The 10,911-nt window shown below is 41.8% G+C and overlaps 1 protein-coding gene across 1 annotated transcript; it reads left to right on the top strand.

The window, feature by feature from the left end:
- Positions 1–7,391: 7,391 nt before the first annotated feature.
- On the top strand, positions 7,392–10,661 carry LOC147854868 (sulfite exporter TauE/SafE family protein 5-like). The gene is made up of 4 exons (XM_087331438.1): positions 7,392–9,057; positions 9,372–9,512; positions 9,737–9,910; positions 10,074–10,661. The coding sequence occupies exons 1-4, from the start codon at positions 7,747–7,749 to the stop codon at positions 10,380–10,382; spliced, it is 1,935 nt and encodes a 644-aa protein (XP_087187564.1). The 5' UTR covers positions 7,392–7,746; the 3' UTR covers positions 10,383–10,661.
- Positions 10,662–10,911: the final 250 nt, after the last annotated feature.

Here is a 10,911-nt window from a genome sequence, read left to right as displayed (position 1 = left end):
GAGCCAAAAGATGGGTAAGAATTTTAAGAGACACTTTTTTATCCATATGCATATGTCACATCTCGAGTTTGCATTAAAATAAACAATAACATAGGGAAATCAACATTTTAGATGGTTTTAGACCACTTTCTCTCTTTTTCTGTGCATTAGAGACAAACGAAGTATTATTGTATGGAATGAATCATTGGATTCTCAATCAACATGTTTGTTTGTAAGTGTGGATTGTGTGATCTCCAAAGGGCATTGACCCAACTTTGGATACAAGTAAATAATCATTAAACCACGCAAATGGCAACCATAGAAACATGCTTTGTAGATATAAGTTGTAATTCTACAACTATTTTAATGTTTGCTTCACACACACACATTACTTGATATAATATCATTAACAATCAAAACGGTTCGGTTCGGTTTGAGATTGTCAAACTCAAACCATTTCAAACCAAACTACTCAAAAAAAATTAAACTTAAACTGAACCAAGCCAAGCCAAACCACGAAACCATTTAAACCAAACTATTACAAAAAAATTAAACCGTTAAACCATTAAACCGGTAAGGCTACGGTTTCGCGATTCAGTGTCAGTTTTCAAGTTAGGTGAAAATTCAAATATTCAATTTTTTAAGTTTTTAAAATTTTCAATACTACAAAATTTTATTTTTCAAAATTTTAAAGATTTCTTCTAAAATGTCCAAATTATTCTTAAAAATAAAAAGAGGTTGTTCAACAAAATATTTAAGAAAATGATCAAGTGGCAACCCTAAACCGCCGACCCGTTTAAACCACGTTTACAAACCTTTCTATATCGAGAGCAGAATACCTATTCTGTAAGGGAGGAAATTCCTTTAGATTATTAATAGACACATGGTGCTCAAGCTTGTCATGAGATACGTGTGAAGATGTCTTCCTACTTCCCACCTCAGTCCAACCATCAGATCTATCCTAATACGGAACTATAGTTGTGTTAGGGACGTGCTTGTTAGTATCTTTAGTAAATTTTGGGCAATTTTCCCTACTTGATTGTGCCTTGCACCTAGCATAACTGCAATAGGTGGCCAACCCCCGCCATATTCGACGGGTCTCTAGGCAGTCCCACAAAGCATGTCGGATTGATTCTGTTGCATTTGGGCACGCAACAAAATTAGAAGAGCTAAGGTTCCCGCGCTGCCACGCTCCAACCGGTAGTGACCTATGTATTAATAACCATTGGAACGTGGTAATTCGTCTAGTGTGTTGTTGTTTCCAGATTTTCTACCAAAACTTAGTGATAATTGTATTAGGAACATGATATGTGTGTCATACCTTTGCAACAAACGGCTCTCGGACGGTTTGAGTGGCTAGAGTGTGGTGACCTAATCTAGTTGTGAATTGGAAGAAATGGATGACTTTGCTTCCTTGACCCACATAAGGATCGTGCCACGTCCATCGCAAAGCGTCCCAACTGAACTTACGTAGCCATGTCTTTTCATGAGTACATATGTGCCATTTTGGTTGTACTTTGATCAGAGCGGGATCTACAATCCATTTATGACCAGTGTATGAAAGTACTCGAATTGCCATATTCAATGTTGGTGTCCCATTGTCTCATACCTCATGGCCTTCGATCCTATCAAATGTTTCCCTACCTCTTGGGATCAAAGGGCCCTCCTTCTCGTAGGTTATCCACTTCTTCATTGTCGTCCTTTGGTTAGCAACTTCCCTAAGCAATAGAGCATTAATAATTTTCGATCTCACAGTTCATTCGCCCTTGATTCCATGGAGTATGTTGGCTTGATCTTGTATTGGCAATGACATAAATCGTCTCCAACATTCTATACATTACGAGATTGACAAGACACGAAACCCATAGAGTCAATATGACCAACTCGCCCAAATAGGCTAAGGTGCCAAGAGGCCGAGCCGAACTGAACTAGGAACAACTCCCTCCATCAATCACTCCTGAAAACGGGGAGGATGACTTGACATCGCTGAAATCCTATTGCAGGAGCGAATCATCCAACAGGACTCCTGAAGACGGTTCAAGTAATATAGATCGGCCGCCGGAGCCAATTGAAGAAATCAAACCAACAAAATCGTCACCCAAGAGGTCTAGATGTGTTCGAAGGCCAACAGAGTTTTATCAACCGAGCCTTGACTACGTCAATGACACGGATGTAGGCGAACCGAGCTCCTACAAGGAAGCCATAGCCGCGCCAAATGCCAACACATGACTACAAGCCATGAAATCCGAGATGGACTCGATTCATTAGAATCAAACATGGACGCTAGTCAAATTACCAAGTGGAAGGAAGCCGCTACCTTGCAAATGGGTCTTCCGATATAAATGTCACCGGTTCAGAGAAGCCCAAATTGTTGTTGGGTGGGGGGTGAAGCCTAGAATAGATCCACCCCCCTCCCAAGGGGGTTACATGTGAGGGAAAGAGAAGGAAAGAGAAACAATGAGACAAATACAAAATGAGAGGGAAAAAGCTATATTCCATTATGCCCCATGGGTGGGGTTTATATAGTACAAGAGGTAACCGTTACAAAAGAATGAGACAAGTAGGGAGTTACATTACTTACCCACTCTCTCACTTTTCTATACATGCACACAAATGTGCTTGTGTTCATACACATACTCATCCTCACATACTCATCCTCACACACTCATACACATTACACATACACATTAACCACATTATCGTGTTCCACCCCTTATGCTTCCCGGTATATTCTTATGAGTAACAATCGGCAATGGTTCGCGCGAAACCGAACAATCGGCTCAGATTGGCTTAACGGTTTAAATGGTTCGGTTCGGTTTCGGTTTGGTTTCAACTGTCAAAAACCGTGGTTTAAACGGTTTAACAGTTTTTATTTTTTATTAAAAAAATTCTAAAAATTCTAAAAAAATTTAAAATTTGTTTTAAACAATCTTTTCATTTTTACAACTTATTCTCACATTTTAGGAACATCTTAAAAATTTTAAAAATTTTAAATAATGAAATATTATAAATTTTAAAAAATTAAAAATTTGACCTATGTTGAAAACCGAAACCGAACCACGAAACCGCGGTTTTTACGGTTTAATGGTTTCACGGTTTGGTTTGGTTTGGTTCAGGTTTCAAAAAAATTAAACGGTTTGGTTTGGACCCTCTCAAACTGAACCGAACCGTTGCCGATTGTTACTTACAGGTAACACAAATACAAAGCACGACTCGTCACAAAAGGATTCAAACAAGAACATGGGGTCAATTACGACCAGATATTCTCACCAGTAGTCAAGATGACTACCCTTCAGCTCCTGCTCAGAGTCGTGGCGACTGAAGACCTAGAGCTCGAGCAGTTGGACGTGATGACGACATTCCTACACAAAGACTTGGAAGAATACATTTATATGTCTCAACCGGCAGGCTTCACAGCGAAGGGGGAGGAAGGTCGCGTCATATGTTGATTGAAGAAAAGCCTTTACAACTTAAAACATGTGTTGAGGATGTGGTACCATAAGTTTGACTCCTACATTTGGCAACTTGGCTACCACTAGGTTCGACTCCGACCCATGCATGTATATTCGACATCTAGCTTACGAGTCCCTGATCCAATACGACAACGGCATGCTTATTGCAGGGAGCAATCAAGCCGAAATCAAAAAGCTAAAGTAGAGCCTTCATGACAAGTTCGCGATGAAGGAACTCGGACAACCCCGACACATACTAGGCATGAGGATCAAGTGAAATTGGAAAAAAAGGCTATGTGGCTCACCCAGTCCAACTACATTCGAAAGGTGCTGAGGTGCTTCAATATGGAGAACGTGATGCCAGCATCGACTCCGCTACAGATGTCGATCAGTCTATCAGACATAGACTCTCCTTCGATAGATGAGGAGAGAAAGCTCATTGGAAAGTTACCCTACGCATCGTCGGTAGGAAGTATCGTGTACGTTATGATGGCGATGCGACGCGACCTTGCATACGCTATGGGGGTCGTCACCCGATACATGTCGAACACAAGACGAAAGCATTGGGAGGCCGTCTTTAGGTATCTAAAAGGAACTGAAGACGTACAACAAATTTTCGGATTTGCAAATACGACCGAAGTCGAAGGCTATCTTTTCACCTATGGCGGGGCTGTCATATCATGGAGGTCGAAGCTTCAAGAGTGCATAACCTTGTCTACAACAGAGGCAAAGTACATTGTAGCATCGGAAGTAGAGAAGGAAGCAATCTAGTTGCACCGACTATCTATTGATTTTCGGGTTGTAGAGTATAGAGGTGTAATGTTATGACTCAAGTATATCCTATAAGATTTGGACATTCACATTGACAACTTTGTTCAACTATTGTATCATCACAAGTTTCGCATATATATTTGGCAAGAAACCCAATGTCCAAGTCAAGTGGAAAAAGTAGAATATTTTTACCAAAAGGGCTTGGAGTAGACAAGCTTGGGCAATTTTTAATGGCATTAAGCCTATATTCACGTCACACATCGAGTTTCAAGGGTAGTGTAAATACATGGAAAGGCAATCCAAGCTCATCTACAACTTGACAGTGTGACACTTGACCTTAAGGATCACGTGTTATCTTGCACAAGCAAAATGAGTCCAATTTTCTAAGTCTTAGAGTCTAGGAATATAATTTTCTTAGAGTAATTCTCTCTACCATTGATAAGATTGAGTTGCAATAGTAAGAAAATCATGATTAATCATTGTGACTACTAAGTATATTGTTATGTCAATGTCGTTTTATGTCCAAAACCTTTCTCTTGTATTCTCCCATGAACTTGCAATTAGTCGATCATACAACGATTGTTCCATCCAATATACCATATCTCATAAATGACACTATATGTAATTTTATAAAGGCAAAATACACTACTACATCACTTAGAAGATATTATATCTCTAATAGGCATCACACTATGTTTACATAACTTTAAGAGTACTTTACTAGATTATGTAATAGAATGTAGGTGTTGAATGCATGACTTTCTAGTCTCCATGATAGCTTTATTTACTTTGGCTCTCTCTTTCTATGTCTTTCTTGTTCGAGAAGGAGCTTGTACAACCCCCCGACTTTATGATCGTTGTATGTGAGTATATGCGAATAAAATGAGTTTTGTGATAAAAATGTTTGCATTGTATTTGTTTGCCTCATTTAAATAGGTTTTAAATAAAGAACAATATTCGTCCCATAAAGTTACCATAAATTATAATAAAAACGCATGCCACATATTGATATTCCTAGAACAACAAGGGGTAGATTTAAAAACCAAGAAACCGATCAACATATACACTTATATTCCAAGAACTTCAAGGGTTAGATATAAAAACTAGGCAAATTGATTAAACATACATACTGATATTCGTAGAACTACAAGGAGAAGGTTTAAAAACCATGAAATTGATCGAGCATACATGGTGATATTCCTAGAACTACAAGGGGGCCAGACTTGATATTACCCTATATACGATGAGCACTTTTGACATTGTCCCTTGCTTTTTTCGCTTTCTTTACGTCTCAACGCACATGTACATGTCATGTACGGTATGTCTAGATTCAAGAATCTTTGTATTAATAGTATTATATGCATATATTCTAGTAAAGGAAGAAAGTTCCTTGGCAAGATGTTTTCTTTTTAGTGCAATGCAATTCACTTTCTCTTGGAGGAATAAATATGAGTGTGCAAGGTTGTGCAATGTTGCATAAAAAAAGGCATTCAAACGTACGATCTACTCGCATACACACACATTTATACATCAAAGTTATCTATCCATCCATTTACGTATACAGATAAAGGAAAATTTTGAGCCTCACAAGTTGCAAAGCCAAACCAAGTATACAATATATATATGTATTGGGAAAAAATTCTAAATTACGAAGAAAAGCGGATTACGCATTCTTGCATTTGTGGAATATCATTTCCTACATGGTAAAGATTTTCAAAGGTACGAGAAGTAGACTTTGATCTAGCAAAACTTTTAAGGGAAGAACTATGGGTTTTATGTTTATGAGATGTGGACTTGTCAATCGATCATTGTCCTTATATGGGGGGAAAGTTGCATGGAAAACAAACTCTCTTCACTTTGTTTCGTTTTTCCAAGACAAACTCAAGCAATCTAGAGTATAGGGAGGACGGATAAATCTACGGACCTACACATTTGTCTAAATCAAGAGTGTTGTATGGAGAAATGCAATCTCTTTTACCACAGGTCATGTTTTCAAAGCAATCCAAGTTGGATGTTGTGCCAAAGGGGGGATTCAATGTCGGACATTTGATTTAGACTGGCTTTTACCGAATATATCGAACGTAATAAACTTACCCTAGTGGCCAAGTTGCAAACTTGTCTGTCAAACGCAAGGCCCTTGAGTGGGAGGGGGTATCTGGTTGGATGCATGGGGTTTAGGTATCTACCAAACAACTTATGAATGGCCTTCTAGGTCTCTATTTGACAACCAATGGCCTTCGAGGCTCTATTAGACAACCTATTGATGACCTTTTTTCTGGGCTCTGCTAAACAACCTGTGGATGGCCTTTTGGGGTTTTGTCTAACAACCTACGGATGGCCTTCCAAGCCCTATTGAACAACCTACGAATGGCCTTCTAGGTCTCTGCTTGACAACCTACGAATGGCCTTCTGGGCTCTATCGGGCAACCTATGGATAGCCTTTTGGGCTCTATGAGACAACCGACGGATGGCCTTCTGGGCTCTATTGGACAACCTACGGGTGGCCTTCTGGGCTATGCCGAACAACCTACAGATGGCCTTCTAGGCTTTGCCGAACAACCTATGAATGGCCTTATGGGTCTCTGTTTGACAACCTACCTACGAATGGCCTTTTGGGCTCTATCAGGCAACCTATGGATAGCCTTTTGGGCTCTACGAGACAAGCAACAGATGGCCTTTTGGGCTCTGCCGGACAACCTATGGATGGCCTTCTAGGCTCTGCCGAACAACCTAAGGATGACCTTCTGGGCTCAACCAAACAACCTACTTATGGTCTTCTGGGTCCTACTTGACAACCTATGGATGGCCTTTTGGGCTCTATCTGACAACCTATATGGATGGCCATATGGGCTCTACAGGACAATCTATGGATGGCCATCCATAGGTTGTCCGGGATCCATTGGAAAATGAAGACCTGACCAATAGAGAGAACAAGAGGATCCATGGGGGGTGTCCATCCATCTCTGTCTTTCTCCTCAGGCTCTGTGTGTGTGTGTGTGTGTGTGTGTGTCTGATCAGACAGAGAAGAGTGTTATTCACTTTTCTTGTATGTTCATTTTTGGAATCAATGAATGAGGAAGCAAATTTGGACGGAAATGGATAGTGGAGCCTCTTTGAGGGCCAGCCTGTTTCCTGGCTATGGTCAGGCCTCTCTCTCTAACAAGAATGAGGCAGGAAGGAAGCATGGATGACTCAGAAGGTGCAACAAGAAGAAGAAGAAGAAGAAGAAGAAGAAGAAGAAAGAAGAAGAAAGGGGGGGGGCCGATTTCATCCCATCGTGCTTTGAGCGTATCTGTTTCTCTGCCGCCTTCTAGGGCAAATACATCCGCCATGGCTCGATTCCTAACCCCTCCATTCTGTATCGCCCATCATATTTTAAACCTTCCCTTCCTCCATAGCCTCCTCTTGTCTTCAATCAATCCCATCTTCTTCTTCTCCTTCTCCTTCTTCTTCTTCTTCTTCTTCTGATTCTTTCAAACCCTATTCCTGTTCTTTGCTCTTTCCATATCCTTATCTTTCTGCTGCTGCTTCCCTACACAACACCATGCTTTACCCTACTTTTGCTCTTACTCTGTTGTTTCTACTCTCCCTTCCATTGCTGCTATTGCCTCTCGCCTCCTCCTCCTCCTCCTCCTCCTCCATCGCCATCAGAGATTCAACCAGATCAACATACAAAGATTCGATTCGTGTCCTCGGGAAAGAAGACTTCATCGGATTAATCCAGGAGGTTTCCACCCCAATCAACGAGGATTCAGTCCCAACTGGCATCGATTCTGCCAGCATATCCCGATCCAGCTACATCCTCGATGATGATGATGATGATGATGATGGCAGAAGCCCCCTATTCTTGTCCGAACCTCTCTCTACCGGAATCCGGACATTTCGATCCGATCCAACCAATTCTACTACACAATTTCCCGCGGGCTACCATAAGCTCTTGTCTGATCCTCAGACCACAGTTTCATGGGCATCGATCTTCTCCGGAACATTCCGATCCGACGGAGGAGGAAAACTAACATACCCGCGGTTCTGGCCCAATGCCGGGCTCGCATCGACAAGCGTGGAGCTGTCGAGCTGGAGGACCATAGCCGGCATTATATGCGGGGCAGCTGCCGCGAGTCTGTCGAGCGCGGGCGGGGTAGGAGGGGGGGGCCTCTATGTGCCCATCTTCAACCTCCTCCTCGGCTTCGATTCCAAGACCTCGGCCGCCTTGTCGAGCTGCATGATATTGGGGGGCATCATTGTGAACATAATCTGGTACTCATTCCAGAAGAAACCGGGCAATCCCGAAAGAGAAGTCCCCGGAAGAGAAGATCGTAATGATGGTAATGATGATAAGCCCCTCATCGACTACCAAATCGCGCTCCTCTTCTTGCCCAATGTCCTGCTGGGCATAAGTGGGGGGGTCATTTGCAATGTCATGTCCCCCGGATGGCTTGTTACGGCCATCCTCATCGTAGTCCTCTTCCTCATGACCTTCCGCAGCTGCCGGAGCGCGGCCCTCCGCTGGCAAAAGGAATCCGACATAATCAACAATGTGAGGAAGATCCAGATTCCCCCTGAGAAGAATCCTCAGGATGATTTGGCGGGTGATCTTCACACCCACCAGAATGGGCATTATCATCCTCATAATGGCCTTCATTCCCAACCATCATCACCACGACAACCACGATATAACGATGATGATGAGACCAAGCAAGATCTTGAACAACCCCTACTCGAGCCCCCCGTACCCGCAACACCAACGAAGAAGAAGAAGCATCCTCAGTTTCCTCCTTTCGAGCTGACGATGTTAACCCTGATTTGGGTCGCCTTCCTTGCTTTGCAGCTCCTCCGAGGGAGCTCGGATGGACAGGTATAATGCCGGTCATCCGAAATAACATCGTGTGTTTGGCATGGCATGCTTTGGTTCCCACTAGAGATCTCTTATTGAGTTGATGATGGATATGATTAACATTAACATTGATGAGGAATGTGTTTAACATTAACATTGATGAGGAATGTGTTTAACATTAACATTGATGAGGAATATGATTAACATTGACATTGATGAGGAATATGATTAACATTAACATTGATGAGGAATATGTTTAACATTAACATTGATGAGGAATATGTTTAACATTAACATTGATGAGGAATATGATTAACAACACCATGTTTTGGCAGAACTTATTTGGCATAGAACAATGTGGCACTGCCTATTGGATCATCACATCATCCCAAATTCCCATTGCGATCATCGTCACTTTGGTTACAATCGTATACCTTCGGAAGCTGGCATTGGAGGAGTCATTGGCCCATACCAAGGTACCTTATGGCCATGGCCTTTATTGATATAGGATATATTACATACACAAAAAACACCCCAATTTGTCAAGGTACCTTATGGCCATGGCCTTTCTTGATATATGATATATTACATACACAAAAAACACCCCAATTTGTCTTAATAATCCCACGGTTCGTGATGCGAATGAATGGTGTGTGTTATGATCATCAATCTTCACCTACATTTGTGCTTCCCATCCCAGGATGAGGACGACGAAGAACCATTGGATGATCTTCGCCGATACGTGGTAGATGTGAAATCAATGGTTGTGACTTCAGCATTTGCTCTAGGTGCTGGGTTCCTAGGAGGAATGCTTGGACTTGGAGGGGGTACTATCATTAGTCCTCTTCTCATAGAGATGGGCATGCACCCCCAGGTAAAAATAAATTCCTTAAGTCTTCTTCTAAAGAGAGAGCCCATCTTAAGATTTATTATTTATGTCCTTAAGCTTATCATTATTGTATTGTGGAGAGAGGGCCTTCGTGAAACTTGGTGCATGACCAAAAACCTTGGTGCCTTTCAATGTTGAATGTGGACAGGTGACCGCCGCCACATGCTCATATGTGGTTTTCTTCTCGTCCTCCTTGTCTGTGGTCCAATATTGGTTGTTGGGACGAATCCCCGAGTTGTATGCGCTCGTCTCTGCGGCTGTGGCGTTGGTTTTCTCGGTCATTGGTCTCCACTTGGTTCAAACATTTATCGTAAGATATGGGCGCGTCTCGTTGATTGTGTTTTCCGTGAGTACCGTAATGGGGATTAGCGCGATATTGATGGCAGGCTTCGGATCGTGGGATGCATGGGTTCAGTTGAAGGAAGGAGACTATATGGGCTTCGAAATGCCTTGCTAATAATAAGTTTTGGAAACCCGCCCGACACTTGCCTTTGAGACATTCGTGCCAACGCCAAGGGGGTGGGGGGGATCGAGAATCAATGGATTCATTGGAAACCACTTCATAAGCAAGAAATTCTTTTGGCAATAAGTTGAACAAAGGTAGGAGTGCCTTTAGGTATACCACGTCCCATATATTCATACAAATGATGCTCTTTCAAGGGAAACCCTATTCTACAAATAGGTCTTGTGAATTTATAGTGATCAACTTATGCTTTTTTGATGATAATAAAAAGAAGAGGAAATGAATGTATTCTTTAAATCACAAAATTTCTAGATCCATCCCTCCCCTACATGTGAAAGTGGAAATTTAAGAACATAAACCACTCAATCCATTCCTCGAGAACTTATGTTTTGGGCACATTATTACGTTGTTTTTCCCAATCGAGAGTATTTTAACATCTGAGAGAGAGAGAGACGCACACAAACATGGATAGTTAGTTTGGGTGTGTGTGTGTGTGTGGTCGATGTCAAGAGAACATATTAGC

Source organism: Azolla caroliniana, unplaced genomic scaffold, assembly GCF_043228905.1.
Source record: "Azolla caroliniana isolate FFs.n. ecotype wild unplaced genomic scaffold, voAzoCaro1.0.p SCAF_15, whole genome shotgun sequence".
Lineage (NCBI taxonomy): Eukaryota > Viridiplantae > Streptophyta > Polypodiopsida > Salviniales > Salviniaceae > Azolla > Azolla caroliniana.
The sequence above is the reverse complement of the archived record's forward strand: the minus strand, read 5'-3'. Positions and strand labels throughout refer to the sequence as shown.